This window comes from Suncus etruscus, chromosome 20 (assembly GCF_024139225.1).
Source record: "Suncus etruscus isolate mSunEtr1 chromosome 20, mSunEtr1.pri.cur, whole genome shotgun sequence".
NCBI lineage: Eukaryota > Metazoa > Chordata > Mammalia > Eulipotyphla > Soricidae > Suncus > Suncus etruscus.
Genome location: NC_064867.1, coordinates 37,061,864 through 37,083,041, shown reverse-complemented (window position 1 = coordinate 37,083,041; position 21,178 = coordinate 37,061,864). Strand labels below are relative to the sequence as shown.

Below are 21,178 nucleotides of genomic sequence, written 5' to 3'. Positions count from 1 at the left end.
TTAGCCAGGAGTAACCCCTGAGCATCAAATGGGTGTGCCCTCCCGCCCCCCTAAATTAAAAGCTAATCTCAAAAGTCTATATGAAGAAAGCTTTGAATTGTTATTTTTGTTTGGTTGGTGGAAAGGGGGTCCTCCGTATGGTGCTCAGGGCCTCTAGGGATTACTCTGGTTATACTATATTTTACACCTAAGTGCTGAGGATACAATACTGCCATCCACCTAGTTGTACTCTGCAAATGATCAGGGGTCTTCAAATGATGAGTACCTAGTGAGGTTTGGGAAGCCTTGGGCTGGGGATGAAACCTGTGTTGGAGGCTTGGAAAGCATGTGATTTAACCTGTGCCTAAATCCCTAGCCCTAAGACCTGAATTGTCAAGGAATTTAGGGCGCCAAGGGTGTTGCCTACGATATGTGAGGCCCAGAATTTGATCCCTTTCATCACAAAAGTAAAGAAATTCAGCTCTGATGCTACTTATGAAATTTGCTTTAGATATTACTTCTGGTACTGCCTTTCACCATTGATGGTAATTTCTTTCTCACTTGGGCCACACAGCAGACGCTTTCTTGTCTAAATGGCTTCCTTTATATGGTGATGTTCATATTTCTGTTAGCAAGAATTATATCTTAAAATTATTATATCTTCAAACTTTCTAAGCTAGATTTTGAGAAAATTTTGTTGGAACAATTATGAGTAATAATACCTTGACCCCTTGACAAACTGTATCACTTTCTCATTACCCAAAAGAAAAATAATTTTAAGTAGAAATGAACAATAAGAAAACTTTATGGGCCGGCGAGGTGGCGCCTTGCAAGCACTAGCCAAGGAAGGACCACAGTTCGATCCCGATCCCCTGGCATCCCGTATGGTCCCCCCAAGCCAGGTGCAATTTCTGAGCGCTTAGCCAGGAGTAACCCCTGAGCATCAAACGGGTGTGGCCCAAAAAACCAAAAAAGAAAAAAAAACTTAACAAGAAAACTTTAATATCTCTATTTGTAAAGCATTATGTATATAATAAACTTAAAGCAATGTAATGTAGACCCCATTTATATATATGACTTTAAAGCCACAATCAAAGTTGAAAAAATAATCGGTAGCATTTAGGGGAGAATTTTTGTTTTGTTTTTGTTTATTTTGGGGCCACACCCGGCAATGCACTGCACAAAAGGAATGACAGACATTATTTGGGGTCTATGCAGGATGCCAGAGATTGAACCCAGGTTAGCCATATGCTGTACTATTACTCCTACCCAGGAAATTATTTTTGGGTGGATCATATCAGTGGAACTGCAGGGCATAGCACATGCAAAGCATCTTCTCTACTACCTGAGCCACTTCCTCGGGCTTCGTGTAAGAAAGTTTGAAGAGCAGTCTAGTTACTGGATGTTTTCCTTCTCTGTGACAGGATTCCTCATGTCCGTAACATGTTGGTTGAGGCTGTGCAGCTCGCCCCCACTCCCAGAGTGGCCAGTCTCCATTAATTGGACCCCGTGATTCCCTCTCTGTTGTGCTGGACGTCATGAGCATTGCAGTCCCTCTGGGAGTCACCACACCAGATACATCCTACTCAGATATGGCCGCTGGATCCGAGTAAGTGCTGCTTCCTAGGTAGTAGGTAGTAGGTAGTCGGTGTGCTTCCCACTTGTTTGGAGACCACTTCTCTGGGCATCCAACAAGATGATCAGTGTATGTAATATTTTTCATACCCAGTCTACTCTAAATTACTCGAGACCTTTCCCTTTCCCCCATAGAAACTGGAGGGTGAAAAAGGATCTAGGAGGAGAAATTAAAAAATGTGCAGGGTGGGATTGCCGACTAAATCTATAGCATGAAATATGCCAAGTAGTGATGACATTTGTTTCTGATGGGTGGGCTTCGTTAGCATCAAGTAGGTATCCCCACCTGCTTTCAGTTAATACTGATTCTAATGAGTGTAGATAAGTTCCCAGAACTGATTTTCCTTGAAGGCCTCTTCCTATGTATTCTACTTGTTCTAGTAAAAGGGCTGATGCTTGATGTGGGCAGGTTGCTTAGACCTTCTGGCATTTGGGGTGGAAGGAATGTGTTTTTATAATACTCATTGCCTAGAAAGAGGACCTTCAAGATCAGTGGTACCAAACTTTTTTTTCAGCTAAGAGCAGCGTTAGGAATTCAGACTTTGTCGAAAGGCCCAATCCCTAAAATAAACTCAGTTCTTGAAGAATTTAAATGCGAAATGCAAATGAAGGTAGGCCTTCATTATGAAACTTTATATATTATTCACAGTTGTAAATCTTTTAGTCTTTTGTATCCCTGCTCCTTTAAATTGTCCAAGATCCCCCTGCTCACAGATTCCCCCTCTTGTCCTTTTACCTCCCTTGTACCCAATCTTCCTTGCTTACAGAAAGGAAGTGGAAGCCCCCTACCTTTCAAGACGAAGTGGCACTACACCAGGATGTGAAAGTCCAGCGAAAGAGACCCAAGGGGCCTAGGGGGCGGCACAGCCCCAGAAGCCAAGTCTATTCCAGGCAGTACCAGGGATTAGGGTCTGGGCTGGAAAAATCCTGGTGTTGTGAATATGTTCAGGTCCAGTTCAGACTCTTGATCCCACAGCCACTTCTTGAGTGAGGTGGGTGTTGTTCTAATTCCCCTGTTTCTCTTGACATTTTCACAGTCCCTGGGGGATTTTCCCCCTTCAGCCAAACAAAACATCTGTACCATAAGTTTGGGGTTACTTGTACCCCTAATTCATAGTGGTTGTCTGCCTTTAAAATGAGAATGTTCTTGTAGAGCATGTGGATCTCTTCAAGAAGCCACCTAGGATAACGTCTTTACTGAATTCCTTAAAGAGGAAGACTTGAAACTGCCCAAGAGGCAATGTCAAATCTATTCTGGGGTAGTCTAGAATTAAAAGCAGTTTTGAGTCATATTCCCATTAAAAAAGGAAAAGGGGGTTGTGGGTGGGGAGGGTGGATTATTTTCCTTCCAGGCTTTTTTCCCTGTTTGTTTCTTGCCGTTTGTTTAGTCATTCTTTCCCTCCCTCCTTCCCTTCCTCTCTATGCATGCCAAAGAGATTTAAAAAAAAAAAAAAGAAAACTTTACCAAAAACTGAGATTTACAGTTTTGCGTTATTTCCCCAATGAAGTACTTAAAAATCATGTTTCATTAGTAGGTGGTTTGTATAATGCTAATTAACTATCAGCATTAACATTTGTAGAATAGAAATTAAGTCAGTAAGTTTGGAATTTTAAGTAAGAAATGAACCTAAAGCTGCAATTATTAAAACGTATTTTTATCTCGGCATGTAGTGATAACTGCCCATAAATGTTGCTAGGACGACTAAAAATCATTGTAGAAACAAAAAATACTTTTGGTCTAAAATTTTGACTACATTGTTTCTGTTTCCTGAAATATTTGCTTCCATGAGTTTTCAGGCAATATTTCTATTAACTGTGACCAAAGCTATTGTTACAAAGTTGTTATTGTTCAAAGAGCAGTTTAACTAAAGAGTTAGCTTTCGCACCCTTTAACATACCATTTTGTAAAATTAGTGATGTTTTTGATCCTTCGTATCCCACTATCCTGCATAGTCTGCTCTTGTGACACAATTAGATTTTGGAGTTCATATTAAATTAAATTCCTTCCTGGGATTTTTAATCCAATAGCAATGCGCATTACGTGGTTTTTGTGTATTATAGGTAAACCTCTTTATGTTAACAACGAAACAATTCTTTGGAATTTATAGTCCTACCTTAAATTTCATGTCTTTTATGTTAGGTATTTTATAGTCTTATTTCATATTATACTTAGAGCACAATTGATGGAATAGAACTGTTGTATGCTTGATTTCTGTATATGTACCCAGCTGTCATTTCTGACATTGGAGAAGACAAATACTTTTACATAAAGTGCTGAGCTAGTATAGAGATGCAACTCTCCAAAATTTTAACCCGTATTTTAAAAATCTAGGTAAGAGCTGATATGTATGTCAAAATCTTCTCACGTTTAATGATATATTTAATCAGTAACCAGTATAGGTATTGCCTTTTTTCTTTTCTTTTCATCAAAACGTAAAACTTATGTTTTAATGATTGCCTTGCATAGCAATGTAATGAATGCTGTGCTTGGCTAGAAAGTGTGCAGTGGGATGGCCGGTTAACCTCCACAATATACATTTTATTTTTATTCCCTAGACTTGCACGTGAAGTGCATATGTTCATATTTACCCAGTTTGGAGATGGGTAAGATACAACCAACATAGCTCCATCTCCATGGCCATCTTCTTACGTTTTCATGCAACTTCTCCTTTTTCCCAGTCCCCCAAAAATTCATTTCTAATAAACTGCTGTCATATTTCACTCCATGTGTTCAGTGGTTCAAAATATCTCCTACAAAATACGTATAGCTCTTTGGAATACTTGTTAATCCAGCAAATTAACAACGTGTGCAAAAGTTATTACTTTAACTGTCCATCGTAGAGACTAAATTCTCCATTTTATTAATGCTTGTTTGCCTTTGGCTTCATTTAGGAAACCCCACCTGTTTCCTAATACTCAGAGCTATCTCAGTTAGCCATGTTCAGATCATCTTTTGCTCAAGAATACTGACCTGCATTCTTGATGTGTGCCCACCCCAGTTCCCATCTTGCAGATACTCTTCAGTAAAAAAGTGCATGCACTTAACTAACAAGAGAATACTTTCCTATGTTTAAGTTCTTCTTCACCTAGAAATTACCTTTGCTGTTATTAATAAGATCCCTTCACACAGTTTTGGAGCAAATAACTGGGTGAGTTGGAGATGTATTGAGCATTTTCTTTTATCCCTCACTTCTCAGCTGCTTGCATTGAATTGAAATGCATACTTGATATATTCCTGTCAAGTACTGTAGACCCAGTATTTCCAAACAGAAAAAGGATTGTTCAGGCAGACTGTGACTTTGATTCTCCTAAAAAATCATTTTATTTCTACATGAGTGTTAGGTTTGCTTTTGGTATTGCTAGTATGGGAACCTCTGTTCTTATTAGTATAGAAGACGATGACCCATTTGTTATTCAGTTCTACAAAGTCATAGAAGTGTGTTCTCTTAATTATCTTTAAACCCCCAAAATAATCCAGGTAGCAGTTATAGTTGAAGCTCTTTTTCTAATCCCAATACTTTGCCACCTATGTTTTCTGTGTGTGTGTGTGTGTGTGTGTGTGTGTGTGTGTGTGTGCGCGCGCATGTGTGTGTGTGTGTGTGTGTGTGTGTGTGTGTGTGTGTGTGTGTGTGTGATCAAGTAAAGGCTTTTGAAAGGGTAGAATGTCCCTCTGCTTTCCAAAGAACTTAGCCATCGAGGAGAAAGCAGTATTTGAAAATCAGACACTGTTTAAGAACTGAAGGCATTTTATCTCACCACCTTAACTCCTCTCTGTAGAAGGGGGAGAATATATGTAACATAATAAATGAATATGTGTTTGTGCGTGCGTGTGTGTGAAAACCTAACAAGTAATGGGTCATTCCAAAAGGCAGCCTTTCTGCTATGGTAATTTGTCAATATACTAATAACTTCTGGGTGCAGTTTTGATCATTTTGAATTTGTATCACCATGCAGCTGTTAAATGTTTTCTTGATGTGCTTGCATGTTATTGGTGGATGAGAAATAATTACTCTTTAAGTTTTGGAAGGTATTTGGGGGTTCAAGATGAGAGGTCTGATAAATATAAGATGCCATTGTTTTTACCTGTACTTTCTTCAGGGTATCCTGTCTTGGTAGTGAATGGAAGAGGGCCTGGTCCCTGGGGCAGTACAGAAGGCACTTTCATCATCTCACTCACTGCAAATGTCATGTGAGGTTTCATGGAAGTATTAAGAGATCCAATTAAGAAGAATAGTTCTGAGTCTAAAGCAGCCCAGAGTGGCTTCTCTAGGGGAAACTCCCTGCTCAGCGGGTACGTTTGTGTTTGTCATTAGGGACACCTTGTATCCCAGGTGCCTGCCTTGAGACATCTGCCTGTACTGGCTTCGTGTTACACACAAGTGCACATTTAATAACACCCCTACTGTTATTTATAGGCTTAGCCATGTTAATCAGATGGTTTCACTGAGTTCTTCTTGTATTCTAGTGGCTGGTGGTTGTGGAAAAGGAGGGGTTAGAGTGGGAAGTTAAGTCTCAGTTTAAGGGGAGATTAGGTGTTATGCTATCATGCGTTGCTTTTCGCCTTTGTGCAGCCCTGAATCTGTGGAAGCTAGTCCAGCAGTTAATGAGAAGAGCGTGTATTCCACTCATAATTATGGGACCACTCAGAGGCATGGGTGTCGAGGACTGCCTTATGCTGTGAGTATGCATTGCTTCTCTCCAGAGCAGTGATCTTCCTGGAGTGTAATCCATTCTTCTACATTGTGACTTTCTTGAAATGTTTATATGCAGCATGACGAAGTTGCCCCTTTTTGCACTTCCCTGACTCCAGCGGACGTCTAGCCCTACATCATTGTTCTTGTTTTTATGTCCCAGTTGACCTTGGCATTTTGTTTTATCACATTCCTGTTGAAGCCAAAAAATAAAACACATACACACACACAAAAACAAAAAACCTGAAGGGGACTCCTTTCTTCTTTCTTTCTTTCTTTCCATATATACCATACTTTAGGGGAGAGAGGGGCCAGTGTTTGGACACTGTTGATTTAAAAAATCTTATTTTCAGGATCATAATTACGGAGCCCCTCCTCCTCCGACACCTCCTGCTTCTCCCCCTGTCCAGACGATCATCCCTCGTTCTGACCTGAACGGCCTGCCGTCGCCCGTAGAGGAGCGCTGTGGAGATAGCCCGACCCCCGAAGGAGAGACTGTGCCTCCCTGGTGTCCTTGTGGTCTTTCTCAGGATGGCTTCCTTCTCAGCTGTGACAAGTGCAGGTAAGACCGTGTTCTGCCCAAGCTCGGTCTGGGCTGCTGGGGCTAGGGGTTCTTACTAGGAGGGGAGAAAAGCTCAAAGTATTCTTTCTTGTGTTTGTTAATGTAGATGATTCCTTAGTGCTCCTTGGCTCGAATTCTCTGCACTAGGTGAGAATTGCTGACAACAAGGAATGAGAGATTGGTGTTAAAGCTATTGAATTTGATATGAAATTTAATATCCTGGCAACATTTGGTAGGTGGGAGGAAGGGGGTAGCGTATGCAGAGACACTTCTCCCGAGTTTGCCATGATACGCTGCATGTTATCGGAAGGACCACTTTAAGTTTATTTTCCCTCTCTAGGGGAATGAGCAGGGGGAAGGTTATTAGACTTCACCGGCGGAAGCAGGACAACATATCAGGTGAGCAAAGCATGGAGTGGGCTTGTGTTTTTACTTGTAGCTACTTTGTATTTCAAGTATTGAGTTCCGGAGCCCCTTCGGTCAATTCCTATGGTCCCTAGCACGTCTCATGCAAAACTAGGACCATACAGGACCATTGTGTAATTGTCTCTTGCCATGAATTAACTGTATCAGAAGCAACATTTTATTTACCCCTTAGCAGTTGAAACATTCTTTGGAAACATATTAGAATGACAGAATCCTTTTCATTTGTAACACATTAAAGCAGTGAACTTGAGAGACTTAGTTCCAGGGGGAACTGGGGTTTCGTGCTTAATGCCAGTGCCATAGAAAGAATCCTGATTGCATATGATAGTCGTGTTTGACACATGACGGCCAGGATTAGAAGGGAAAGCTCGTGGGATCTAGGCTAGAAACGAAGAAATAGGCTGCTTCTAATGCACTTTTCCAGCTGTTGGTGCAACGTGAACTATGAACTAAAACTTTGCAGGTGGGGATAGCAGCGCAACAGAAAGCTGGGATGAGGAGCTTTCTCCTTCCACTGTGTTGTACACAGCAACACAGCACACACCTACAAGCATCACCTTAACTGTTAGAAGAACCAAACCTAAGAAGCGGAAAAAGAGTCCAGAAAAAGGTCGTGCAGCGGCAAAGACGAAGAAAATCAAGGTATGAAGAATGAGTAGACATGTGTAAAAGAAAAAAACAAACAGTGTTTGCGATAGTGCACGATTTGGACCAACAAGTACCAAATCTCTTCTAAGAAGTTTGAGCCAGATGTTTGAAGGGCTACTTTTGCTGACTTGCAAAAATCAGCTCATCTTGATTATGGGCATGTAGACCAACCTCTCCTGCCACTGTGTGCCATCACCACCAACACAGGGTTGCTCCTACCTCAGGCCCTGTCCAGGTCAAAAACTCCAGCCCCACGTGGCAGTAAAAATCCTCTCCTCTCACTCACTCTGAAACTTGTATTCTGACACTTCCTAGTCTCATGGTGTAAAGCTAATTGGATCTTCCTTGTTCTCTCGCAAAAATCAGAAAACATCTCTTTGGCTTAATTCTCCCCAGCCTCTTCCCCATGTCAGACTTCCTAGTGAAGACCAGTTCTCCATTCCTGCTACCTTCGGACAGTTGTTTCCCTACTGTGTCTCTTAGTAACCCGCATATGAGAGAGGAACATTCTGTGTTTGCCCTGCTCCTGCTGCAAACTTCACACATGATTTTTTTCTGCATCCATCCACAGGACAGCAGGCTCATGACTTCATCTTTTCTTAATGCCAGGTAGTATTCCATTGTGTAGATACACCAGATATACCATAGTATTTTTATGCAGTCACCTGTTGTTGTGCACTAGAGTTGTTTCCAGATTTGGGCTATCATGAATGGTGCTGCAATGAACAGAAGAATGCAGATGTCTTTTCTGAGTAGGAATTTTGGCTCCTTGGTGTAGATGCCAAGAAGTGTTGCTGGATCATATGAAAGTTCAGTCCCCTCTATTTTTGTTTGTTTGGGTCACACCCGACTGCGTTCAAGGGTTATTCCTGGCTCTGCACCGAGGAATCACTCCTGGCATTTCAGGGACCTTATGGAATGCCAGGATTAAACCTGGGTCAGCGGCATGTGCGGCAAGCTCCCTTTCCGCTGTATGAGGCAAAGGGAATAGATAGAATTAGAGAGGTGTTTTGTTGTTGTTGGTTTGGTTTTGGGGCCACACCCGGAGGTGCCCAGGGGTTACTACTGGCTCCTGCTCAGAAATCGCTCCTGTCAGGCACGGGGGACCATATGGGATGCCTGGAATCAAACCCAGATCCCTCGTGGATCACCCGCATGCAAGGCAAATAAATGCCTTACTGCTGTGCTCTCCAGCCCCAGAAATAGAACTAGAAAACTAGTTCTTGCCTTCATGTTTTAGTCTCGGGTAGGGTTGACTATCATTTTTGCTACCAAGTTTTCTTTGGTTCTATTTGTTTTCCTCTTTGGGAAAAGCATTTCAAGAGGGACCCCATAAGTCCTTGAAAATAATGGTAAGACACAGTATTCCCCTGTTGTTCTTTATTTATTCCCCTGTTGTACTTTATTTCTCTGTATTTACTTCACAGTAACATTTTTACTTTAGTCAGCATTATCCTTACATTGATAGCCTAGGAATCTTGGACTCCTTTATTCTTCTTTTTCTTTTTTTATTTCCTTTTTCCTTTTTCTTCATTTTCTCCTACACCCAGCCTTGCATGCAGCCCACCATGTTCAGTCTCAGCATCCCCAAGCATTCCAGGAGGGATTGACTTCCAAGCCTAGAGCCAGGAGTAACAATCCAGAAAGGGGTGATTTGCCATGACCGTCTCTTTATTTTCATCTCATTTTTCTAGCAGTCACCTTAAATACCTGTTGGGCAGACATAGCCCTGATGCCAACTGATAGGCTCTTTTTTTCTTGAAAAGCTAGCTGCTCTATTTTCCAACCTTTGAAAACTATGGACAGGTTGTCCCAGTAAAACCATAGGCAAAGCTCAAAATATTGCTTGTATTTAGGGTTTAACATCTATCCCACACATATATCCATGTTCAAAATTAGATCTCCCCCCAAAAAATAATTAAATTGTATGACTTTAAATCATGAACAACTTTGTAACTGTACTTCACGGTGATTCAATTAGAAATTTATTACTAAAAGTAATAATGGTTCCTTTTTATTTCTACCATAATTCTCTCAAAGATTTGTGCTCAGAATTAATTTTATAAGTACGAACTCTACCAAATAGCTGAGTGGAAGCATTAAGAATGGATTTTAGGGCCCGGAGAGATAGCACAGAGGTATTTGCCTTGCAAGCAGCCGATCCAGGACCAAAGGTGGTTGGTTCGAATCCCGGTGTCCCATATGGTCCCCCGTGCCTGCCAGGAGCTATTTCTGAGCAGACAGCCAGGAGTAACCCCTGAGCAACACCGGGTGTGGCCCAAAAGCCAAAAAAAAAAAAAATGGATTTTAGGGGTGCACTGGTGGTAAGGAATGTTGCTCTGATAAGGGGGGGGGGTGTTCTTTTTCATAACTGAAACCCCACTACAAACAAGTCTGTAATCCTAGTGCTTAAATAAAGATACTAATATAAAATAAAGAATAGAATAAGGGAGCTAGAGAGATAGTACAGCAATAGGGTGTTGCATATGGCCAGCCCAGGTTCAATCCTTGGCATCTCATATGGTCCCTAAATACTGCCAGGAGTAACCCCTGCGTGCTGCTGAGAGTGTAGCCCACCCCCCAAAAAAAGAATTTTAGAGGCATTCCTTAATAGACTTTTGCCCTGTCCAGGGTTTCTTTGAAGGCGGGGATAAGGCACACAGAGTACTCAGGATAAGTTAAACTCTGCACTCACAAATAACCCCTAGCAGTCTTGGGGACAATATGAGATGCTGGGTATCAAACCCAGATCAGCCACAAGCAAAGCAAATAACCCTCCACTGTGCTATCACTCTGGCCTTTATGTTAATATTTTAAACTAAATAATTCTTTGTTGGAGAGGGGGACTATCTTTTATTGGAAACTATTGCCCCAACCCCGGAATAATTATTAGCTGCCAGTGCAACACAAACACACATGTAGGTATGATAATAAAATTGGACCCGATGTCAGCAAATGTATGCTATGTATAAAATCACTACTCTAACCTTAACTGAGGTAGTGTCTTCAGTGACCAGAGAACAGGAGAGCAGAGCAAGGGATGTATGATAAATGAATGGTTCACTGTTGAACTGTGGCACAGTTGTAATAGATATTACAACTAAAAGATTGTTTAGTTGTCTTCCGATGTATGAACCTTGGTGTATCTTAGTATATTGGCATCGGCTGTTTTAACATTTGGTATTTCGCTTTAGTTTTTGGTGAATGCTGGCAAGGACTATGATGAGGCATGTAGAAAACAATGGAGGTTTTCCCCCTATCCCTTAAAATTGTGGCTCAAAAGCAATACACAAAGTTGATAGAAGTGCATCAGTGTTTTCTGACACTTAAGTGTTTTTTACATGTTTTGCCAAAGTTAACTTGTACATGGGTTTGCAAATGACTTGGGTGTCAGTATCTTTCCTTCTATTATCACTGGTATGACATGTTGGAACCTAAGTCTTAAATACTTGAGTCGGGACTTACAGCTCAAGCAGATATCAAACTGGGTGATGGTTGCTAAGACATGATTCTCCTACACAGTGCTTCACCGGAGTTAAAGCGTAGTTCCTTTTAATATTTTCTCTACTGGCCACCCTCCTTCCCTGACTTTATCTCTTTGGAGTATGGGTCAAAGAGAGAGGACAGTTAAGGCACTTAACTGCCTGGGATATAGCCAACCCCGGTCCAATCTCTGGCATCCCATTTGGTTCTTGAGCATTGCCAGGTATGAAAAAAAAAAAAGAATGAATGCTAAAAAGAGACGCATTACAAAATGATCAATTTGTCTTTGAAAGTTGAGATTGTTTTTTTGGGATCACATATATTTTCGTGTCTGGATTGCATAATGAATAAATCAGCCATGAAGAGAAACATTCTTTTTGAGATTAGTAAAAATGATGCCATTTTGGCTGCACAGGAACACACTTTCTGTATTGCAATTCAAATGATTTTTAGATATTTCTACCACTCCCTGTTAGTGATTTGTCTTATTTAAAAAAGCCCTAGTATCATTGTTTTAGTTATGAACAAAAGTTTTATGACTTAAGAATGGTCATAAAGTCTGTTATGGCTTTGATTTTTGGTTTGGTCACTTGAGTTTCTCGCTCTGAAAGATACAAACACTACGCTTTTCTAAGAACCTAACAGTTTGTAACCTTGACAGAAGCAAGGTTGTTCAGCCAAGGGGAAAAAAACAGATTTTCTCTGGGAAATTTAGCCTTTCCCATCCTCTTTTCTTTCCAATACATGATCTCTCTGACCTACCTGACCTTTGTTTTCTACAGAATTCTCCTGATGCCCAGAATTTAGATGAGAATACAACTGAGGGATGGGAAAATCGGATCAGACTGTGGACTGATCAGTATGAAGAAGCTTTCACTAATCAGTACAGTGCAGATGTACAGAACGCCCTTGAACAGCACCTCCATTCTAACAAGGAATTTGTGGGAAAGCCTGCTATTTTAGACACAATTAATAAGACTGAATTGGCCTGTAATAATACTATTATTGGTTCCCAAATGCAGGTAAGGATCCAAAGTTGTAAAGGCTGTAGTGAGTAGTTGGGATTCAACCCAGAAAAAGAGAGATAATGGAATTTCTTTCAAATAATTGGAACAACAAATTAGCTTGGTTGTTGATCATCTTTAACTGGAAGATCCATACATATTATAAAATATTGTTTATTCCTTAAAAACAGGTTAGACAAAAAATAATTAAAAATTAAAATAGATTAGACAGAGGGATGGTGGAGGGGTAGGGTATTTGCCTTGCACACCACCAACTCCTGCTTGATCATATATTGAGCCACATGTGGTCCCCCAAGTACTGACAGGAGTGATCCCTAGGCATAGCACCAGAAATAATAAGCAAAACACACAGCCAGCTGTGGCCCAATAACAGACAAAATGAAAGTAAGCCCATCCCAAATAAACATAATAGTAAAAAGATATTATTTGGGATAGGAACTTAAACGCAACCGCAGGGGGAATGATTGCCTAATAATTAAAATAAGGGGCCAGTGAGAGTAGACCTGTATAGGGCTTTGGATTTGGAGTAGCCAGCCCAAGTTGGAACTCTAAGATCTTATATTCCCTGAGCACCACCAAGTGTGTGGCACAGAAACAACATAAAACCAAGGTTAATAATGTTTGATCGTTTTTATTTTTACATTAAACACAAAAAGTATGTTTTATAAGAAAAAAATTTACCTTTTATTAGAAAACTTGCAGTGAATAAACTACAGAGTGTATACAAATAAAATCCAAGAGTGTTGGTGCACTTTCCTCAAGTCACAGATTCTGTAATTCTATACTAAGGTGTTCTTGCTATTATCTAATGTGACTGTCTCCTTTATTTAGCTACAGTTGGGAAGAGTTACTCGTGTCCAGAAGCACCGGAAGATACTGCGGGCTGCAAGAGATTTGGCTTTAGACACTCTTATTATAGAATACCGTGGGAAAGTCATGTTACGGCAACAATTTGAGGTCAATGGGCATTTCTTCAAAAAGTAAGAATATCATTTATTGAGCAGTAAAGGTGGGTTGGTAAGAGTGGGCCTGATCAGTAGTGTATAAAAATTGTCCTGGCTGATGAGATATTGCTGAGGACGAGGATATTCCTGGGCTCAGAAAGCCCAGGTCTGTTAATAATGGAGTGCAGGTAAATCTCCAAAGTGCTTAACGCATGAAGTAGGAAGGATTCCTTTCCAAGTGGGACATTTCCTTGTGTTTCCTCTTTAATCAAAAGCAGACAAGCATGTGACGTTTTCCCAAGATAGGTTTGTCAGCATATGCTTCATATTTGAAGGCATGGGGTGACCTTTTTATTTGTGTTGAAGATTACAGAAATTTTAATTATATCCCTAGACCATATCCCTTTGTGCTCTTCTACTCAAAATTCAATGGTGTAGAGATGTGTGTGGATGCACGTACTTTTGGTAACGATGCTCGGTTCATCAGAAGATCATGTACACCAAATGCAGAGGTAAGATTTCTGTAGTGACTACTCTTTAAATGGAACCACCAAGGGACACTGAAGAAGCAGTTTGAAAACTTCACCCAATTTAAGGTCTGTAGATAATGGTTGTGATTTCTTACTGTAAGAAAACAAAGCAGTGATGATTTAATACTAACAGGATAGGAGCAAAGAATGGCGTTTGTCTAAAAAAAAAACAGAATGGAAAGAACTCAATTTAGCCTCTGTTACAGAGAGCCCTTTAGCAGTCCGTGAGTTAGTTATATAGTAAACAAATCTTGTGTGGTAGTAAAAGATGTCATTAAACCCAGACAAAGCTATGGGGTTGAAATTTACTGGATTGTGAGTCGTGGTGTTAGAAGAGAGAACTGGACTCGTCCAAAATTACTGAGCGTGTGATCAGTACACCCACATCAAATACAACAAGAAAATCCAAAGGCTTTTCCCAGGCTAAGGAATTTGAATTCAACCATCTCCAGTTTCTCCCATTTCTTAAAAGAAGTTCCCAATCAGTTAAATAATGATTTAAAAAGAAGTGGAGAACTTAAATAACAGACTACCGTACTGTGGAAAGACGTTAATGGGGTGAAAGGTACGCCCAGTCCTTCCTTGTAATCATCATAAGTCTTTTTCACACAGGTGCGACACATGATTGCAGATGGGATGATCCACCTGTGCATCTACGCTGTGTCTGCCATCACTAAGGATGCTGAGGTCACCATCGCATTTGATTATGAGTATAGTAATTGGTAAGACCTCAGAAATCTTTCTTAACTTCACTTCAGTGGCTCCATCTCCAGTATTAAGCTGTTGATTTATTGTCTTTTATCCCTTGACATTTTTCTTTTTTTTCAAATGCAACCTTTTGTTGTAGCAAATTCTCTGTTTAGAAACTATGGGGGTGTAGAGAGATAGCAGTAGGGTGCTTGCCTTGCATGTGGCCGACCCGGGATGGAACCAGGTTTGATTTCCGGCATCCCGTGTGGTCCCCTGAGCGCTGCCGGGTGTGACCCCAAAGAAAAAAAGAAAGGAAAAAATCAAAAGGAAAAGGGCCGGAGTGGTTACACAGTGGTAGGGCGTTTGCCTTTCACACAGCTGACCCATGACAAGCACGGATTCGATCCCTGGCATCCCATATGCTTCCCTGAGCCAGCAGCAGTTTCTGAGCGCAGAGCCAGGAGTAACCTTGAGTACCTCTAGGTTTGGCCCAAAAAAAAAAAAAAAAAAGAAAAAAAAAAACTACAGAGGGACAGTCACTCTTGGAGTATGTTTAAGATGGGCACATAATATTCTACTGCTTAGCACTAGTTTTGTCTGTTTTGGCTTTTATGCCTCGGTAGTAAGAATGACCCCCCCAGACTATGATCAAGGTATATCTGGAAAGTGCAAAAGCATCTGTTACGAAGGCATAGAGCATTTGTGACAAAGAGGATGTATAAAATGAAAAATCTAAAGAACCTACCAACTCAAATTGATGATAATGCAGGATACAGATGCCTAGTCATGCGTATTCATAAATTGTGATGGCCTTGGAAGATACATATTTTTCTCTTTTCAAGGGAAAATACATATTTCCATTTTTTTCTGAGTTTGGTTGCTTTTAGATGGGAGGGCAAGGAGGTACATTTGGCATTTCTGGCCGGCTTGGGAGATTATATGTGGTGTCAGAGATGGGGCCTGGGTGGTGTACATGCAAGGCAAGCCCCGTCCTCAGTGTATTATCTCTTTCCCCTTGCCCTTTTAGGCACGAAAGTTTATCTGCTAAATTGATGTTTAGCATCAGTAGCTCATACTCTTTCGCACGTACCTTTTAACTTATTCAACAACAATGAGGGTTTTGAGCTACAGAACAACTGAAAAGGTTAAAGAGTTCTCTGTGTCAAAATCACAGATGTTTCTGGTTGTTTGGGATATTCTTGTTGTAGTTGTTGTTATTGGGGGGATGTGGAACCTGTCAGTGCTCAGGGATCAGTCCTGGCTCTGTGCTGAGATTTATACCTAATGGGGCTCAAGGAACCATAATGGATGCCAGATAACAAATCTAGGCTTGGCATATATGAGGCAAGTACTCTGCCCACTGTACTATCTCTCTGGCCCTGGAATTCCAGGTTTGATTTGAGGAGTTATATGAGCAACCCCCAAGCACTGCTATGTGTGGCTCAAAAAAGGATAGATAGGGTCCGGAGAGATAGCACAGCGGCGTTTGCCTTGCAAGCAGCCGATCCAGGACCAAAGGTGGTTGGTTCGAATCTCGGTGTCCCACATGGTCCCCCGTGCCTGCCAGGAGCTGTTTCTGAGCAGACAGCCAGGAGTAACCCCTGAGCACTGCCAGGTGTGGCCCCCCCAAAAAAACCAAAAAGATAGATAGATAGATAGATAGATAGATAGATAGATAGATAGATAGATAGATAGATAGATAGATAGATAGATAGATAGATAGATAGATAGATAACAAGAGGAAGTTTATTAACAAGAAAAAGAACAAAAAAATACAAGAGAAAGTTGCTATGCTAATATTTGTATAGAACAAATGGATCATTTTCCTGGTTTTCAAGGGTACTGAGACAGGTACTTTGATATTTCTTTGGAGCAGTAATTACAAAGTCGACTGTGCCTGCCACAAGGGGAACCGAAATTGCCCTATACAGAAGAGGAATCCTAATGCTGCAGAGCCACCACTCCCACCTCCTCCAATCCTCCCTACCATGGGAGCCGAAACCAGGCGAAGAAAGGCGCGACGGAAAGAGCTAGAGATGGAGCAGCAGAATGAGGCTGCAGGAGAGGATAACGGCCAGCAACCAGAACAGGCTCCGGAGAAAGTGACTATTCCAAGTGACAATGAGGTAATCTCTTTCTCTCTCTTCCCTTCTCTCTCAGCCAGAGATGTAGTGTGGTACCTTTCCCAGAATACCCATGTTTTCTGTAGAGTATCTTTGGCCACACTTCATTCCTTTTATGTGAATATGGCAGTGCATTTTGGGTTGTTTTTACACTGTTACTCAGTTTCCTTTCCAGATTTCAGCCCAAAGAACCGTACTCTTGGGTCTTTACCAGTAGCCTCTCATGAGTAGTAATATCATAAAATCTCTAGAAATTGTTTCTGAAGGCTTTTAGCTACTTGGGGGTGTTGGTTTTTCTTAGAACTTAAGAGTATTAAACTATATATCTCCTCTATCTTAAAGGAAATAGACAATCCTGAAGAAAAGGCAGAAGAAGAGAAAGAAGAGGCTGTAGATGACCAAGAGAACCCAGCTCAAAGCCGAAGAGTAGGTGCCATCTCCCCTTCGTGTGCTTCTACCAGTTGTCTTATGAACCTCTTGAGTTGGTGGCATTCTCTTTCTTTTCTTTCTTCCTTTCTTTTTTTGGTCAGACATAATACCTTTAGGTCAAATTTTGGGCTTTACGAAGAGCGGGGTGTGTGTGAGAGTGAAGTACAGTTGGGGTCAGCATGAAGATGGTCTAAAGTGGTCTCAGTTTTTACTGGTTTGCTTTGTTTAAATCAGATTATTGGGGAGCATGAGATAAGAGAGTACTGGGTGTCAGGCACTTGCCTTGCATGCAGCTATTTATGACTCTATTTTGGGCACCACCTATGGCCCCCTGAGCATAGAATACTGAATCCCAAACCAAAATAATAGCAAAAATTATCTAGAACTCAAAGATAGCTCAGTAGGTGAGTGCCTGCCTTCTAGGCATGAGGCTGTGATTGGGATCTGAGCCGCACAGTAGCACTGAATCACTCCCTAGCACCAGTGCTTTAAGACTCTGCACTACAGCAGCAACAGAAGAGAAAAGGGGGGTTGGGGTTAAAACAGAAAAAACAAAAGTCTGAGTCTCAGTAATGTTCAAATACGTGGGATGGAACTATAGCACAACAGTACGGCATTTGCCTTGCACGCGACCAACCCAGGACGGACCCCGATTTGATTCCCGGCATCCCATATGGTCCCCTGAACCTGCTAGGAGTGACCTCTGAGCACAGAGCCAGGAGTAACCTGAGTGCCACTAGGTATGACACAAAGACTAAAAAAGAGAATTTTGTTTGTTTTCAAATACTCAGTCATGGATAGAAAGATAGCTAAATGGACTGGGGCCAGAGAGATAGCACAGTGGTAAGGCGTTTGCCTTAGACGCAGGACAGTAGTTCGAATCCCTGCATCCCATATGGTCCCCTGAGCCTACCAGGAGTAACCCCTGACCGCTGCTGGGTGTGACCCAAAAACAAAAAAAATAATTCATATCCTGTGCACAGCATATGGTCCTCGGGAGTGACTTTTGAGCATTTAGCTGAAAACAAGTACCGTATTTTCCGGCGTATAAGACGACCCCTAATTTTGCAGTTAAAACATCGGTTTAGGCCTATATTCTCTGTATCAGAACGTTCCTGTGCTGCAACTGTATGTACCACAGTGAGCCAATCACAACAAGCAAAGATTCAAAGGTTATACTGTCAGACTTCCTCTCTGACTCTGGCCATTCTGAGCAAGCTTTTGACAGTGTAGATTCGCATCCAAAACATTGTCTAATTTGCATGCCTCAAAAGCCTGCTTGGATTGGCTGAGTTAGAGAGGCAGTCCGAGCAGCCTTGCAGTGAGTGATTGGTGCAGCATCGAGTTGGAAAATTCGTTTTGTGGCAGTACTCAGACAATTTTCGTTTAGCAGCATATTGAAACATTTTACGGGATATACTCGGCATATAAGACGACCCTCGATTTTTCGGTTGACTTTTTTTGTTTCAAAAGTTTTATACGCCGGAAAATACAGTAGGCATATGGTATATCCCCTAAACCAAAAAGAAATCAAGTGAATTTGTTTTGTTTGGTTTTGGTTTTGGTTTTGAGCCACACCTGGCAATGCTCAATGTTTCTGACTATGAACTCAGAAATTGCTCCTGGTTCGGGAGACCACATGGGATACCAGGGATCAAACTGAGGTACATCCGTCCTGGGTCAGCCGCGTGCAAGACAAATGCCCTACCGCTGTGCTATTGCTCCGACCCAGAAATCAAATAATTTAAAACTCATGTTTTAAAAAGTCTTCCTCACTAAAACCAGATAATTTGGTTTTGAAGACTATTTTTATTTACTAAAATGTTTCAGGGTCCAGAAAGAACTTAAAGGATTGGCTTTTTGTTTTTGGTTTGGTTTGGTTTTATGTCTAATTGGATTTTATTTTTTGTTCAATTTGGGGTTTAAGTTTGGGGGCTACACATGCTAGTGTACAGGGGTGACTCCTGGTGGGCTCCAGGGTCATATGGTGTGCCAGAGGTCGGATCCCAGTTGGCTGCATGTGAAGTAGACACCTTACCTGCTGCACTATGGCTCCAGCTCCCTCAATTCGTTTTAACATTTAAAATGAACTGCTTTAATTTTTATTTTATGTTTTCTTAAGATAGGTAGTAGGTAGAAAACATTATTGGAAAGTAAAAGAGAAGGAAGTCCTCATGTTGGGAGGTACTTAGCATAGTTATAAGTTCTATGTGTGTCATCTTAATGTTAATGTCTATAAAAGTATAGGTTTCCATTAGCAGTAGCTCTGAAAAACTATTTCACTTCCTGCTATACTAGTGCTGATTGTTTTTTTAGACCCGGGAAGATAGGAAGGTTGAAGCTATCATGCATGCTTTTGAAAACTTGGAGAAAAGAAAGAAACGGCGAGATCAACCTTTGGAACAAAGCAACTCCGACGTGGAGATTACTAGCACTTCAGAGACTCCTGTGGGAGAAGAGCAGAAAACAGAGGCCCCTGAAATTGAAGTTAGCAATACTGTTTCAAACATTTCCTTACCGAGCACTATCCAGAGTGTTGGCGTAAATACCCGGAGATCTTCTCAAGCAGGAGTAAGAGAACATAACATTTTCAGGCTTTGTGGGGAAGTTGGGGTGGGGGGAACCTGGGAACAGTGGTCGAGGGAAGTTAACAGTAGAGGGGGGACCACTGTTGGAACATTGTATGACTAAAACTCAACTCTCAATAAATTTGTAAATCATGGTGCTTTAAACAGAATCTAAAAAAATATATTTCAGACCTTCCACATCCTTTTGCTATCATCACTTACCTATCTTTTAGAATGAAGCTGACACAGTAAACTTTGCCTCAGACTGTATTAATAAGATTGTCTTAACAGGGCCATTTTTGTGAATAAATATATATGGGATACAGGGAAACAATTTGAATGACTAGACACTAGAGCAAACTCAAGGGCTAGAATAATTCGTAAAGCGGGTAGGCGTTGGGGCCGGAGCGGTAAGGCTTCTATCTGCCTTGCTCACGCTAGCCTAGGACGGACCGGACCGTGGTTCGATCCCCCAGCATCCCATATGGTCCCCAAGCCAGGAGCAATTTCTGAGCAAATAGCCTGGAGTAACCCCTGAGCATCACCAGGTGTGGCCCAAAAACCAAAAAAAAATAGAGGAGTTAGGCCCGAGCAATTTGCCTTGTACCCTTCAATCCCTGATTCCCCCATGTAATCAGTCTCCTGACTACTGCCAAGAATAAGCCCTGAGCACTGCTGGGTGTGGTCCAAAAACTACCCCCATTCCCCCAAGCAAAACACTTTTATATTATTAATGCCAGGTAAACTTCAGTGGTGAGCTCATGAAAATTGTTTCAGGAATACACAGTTGTACTCCTGAAAGTTAATCCTTTTGCTAGTATTCTCTAGATGTCCTCTTTTCCCCTTTCCTTTTATTTTAGTCATGGATTCTTACACAAGCTAAAAATAGTTTCTGCAGATAAAAACAAAAGAAGGAAAATCATCTTTGCCAAGGACCCCTAAAATTAGATGGCTATCTTCAGCTGACTTTCACCTCTATTTTAGGAGGGCTTATTAGAAAACGAAATAATTCTTGTGTCTACCTACAGCCAGTTTATCTGATTTAAATGTCTCGAGTTTTGGTAAGAATTGTATTCAAAATTTCTAAATGGGACTGTAGTGATAGCACAGCAGTAGGGCGTTTACTTTGCATGTGGCCAACCCCGACGTACCTGGTTTAGATTCCCGGCAACCCGCATGACCCCTCTCTAAATGCAGAGCCAGGAGTAACCCCTGAGCACCACCAGGTGTGGCCCAAAACCCAAGAAAGTTAAATATTAAAACAAAATTTCTAAATGCTTGCTTTTTTTTATTGCTTAACAAAATGAGCAGAAAACTAGATAGAAGGCTGTAGGGCACTTGCCTTGCACAGAGCCAACGCAAGTTTGATCTCTAGCATCCCGTATGTTCCCCCCAAACACTGCTGGGAGTGTAGAGCCAGGGGTAATCCCTGAGTATTGCCAGGTG

General features: G+C 41.3%; 2 protein-coding genes across 8 annotated transcripts in view; one reads left to right on the top strand and one right to left on the bottom strand.

The window, feature by feature from the left end:
- SRGAP3 (SLIT-ROBO Rho GTPase activating protein 3) overlaps positions 1-21,178 on the bottom strand; it is a 434,101-nt gene that overhangs the window by 312,817 nt on the left and 100,106 nt on the right. The gene's annotated exons all lie outside the window — the stretch shown is intronic.
- SETD5 (SET domain containing 5) overlaps positions 1-21,178 on the top strand; it is a 55,961-nt gene that overhangs the window by 501 nt on the left and 34,282 nt on the right. Inside the window, exons 2-17 of one of the 7 annotated variants that reach the window (XM_049766241.1) lie at positions 1,404-1,588; positions 2,382-2,606; positions 4,171-4,218; positions 4,690-4,763; positions 5,713-5,905; positions 6,186-6,291; positions 6,659-6,867; positions 7,208-7,266; positions 7,757-7,935; positions 12,207-12,446; positions 13,281-13,429; positions 13,788-13,905; positions 14,536-14,645; positions 16,490-16,739; positions 17,079-17,162; positions 19,482-19,736. In XM_049766241.1, the coding sequence (XP_049622198.1) occupies positions 5,814-5,905; positions 6,186-6,291; positions 6,659-6,867; positions 7,208-7,266; positions 7,757-7,935; positions 12,207-12,446; positions 13,281-13,429; positions 13,788-13,905; positions 14,536-14,645; positions 16,490-16,739; positions 17,079-17,162; positions 19,482-19,736 (1,851 nt within the window). In that variant the 5' untranslated portion in view covers positions 1,404-1,588; positions 2,382-2,606; positions 4,171-4,218; positions 4,690-4,763; positions 5,713-5,813. Of the gene's footprint in view, positions 1-1,401; positions 1,589-2,381; positions 2,607-4,170; positions 4,764-5,712; positions 5,906-6,185; positions 6,292-6,658; positions 6,868-7,207; positions 7,267-7,756; positions 7,936-12,206; positions 12,447-13,280; positions 13,430-13,787; positions 13,906-14,535; positions 14,646-16,489; positions 16,740-17,078; positions 17,163-19,481; positions 19,737-21,178 lie in introns of those variants that run through there. The other 6 variants (XM_049766245.1, XM_049766240.1, XM_049766242.1 and 3 more) reach the window with 6 other exon arrangements.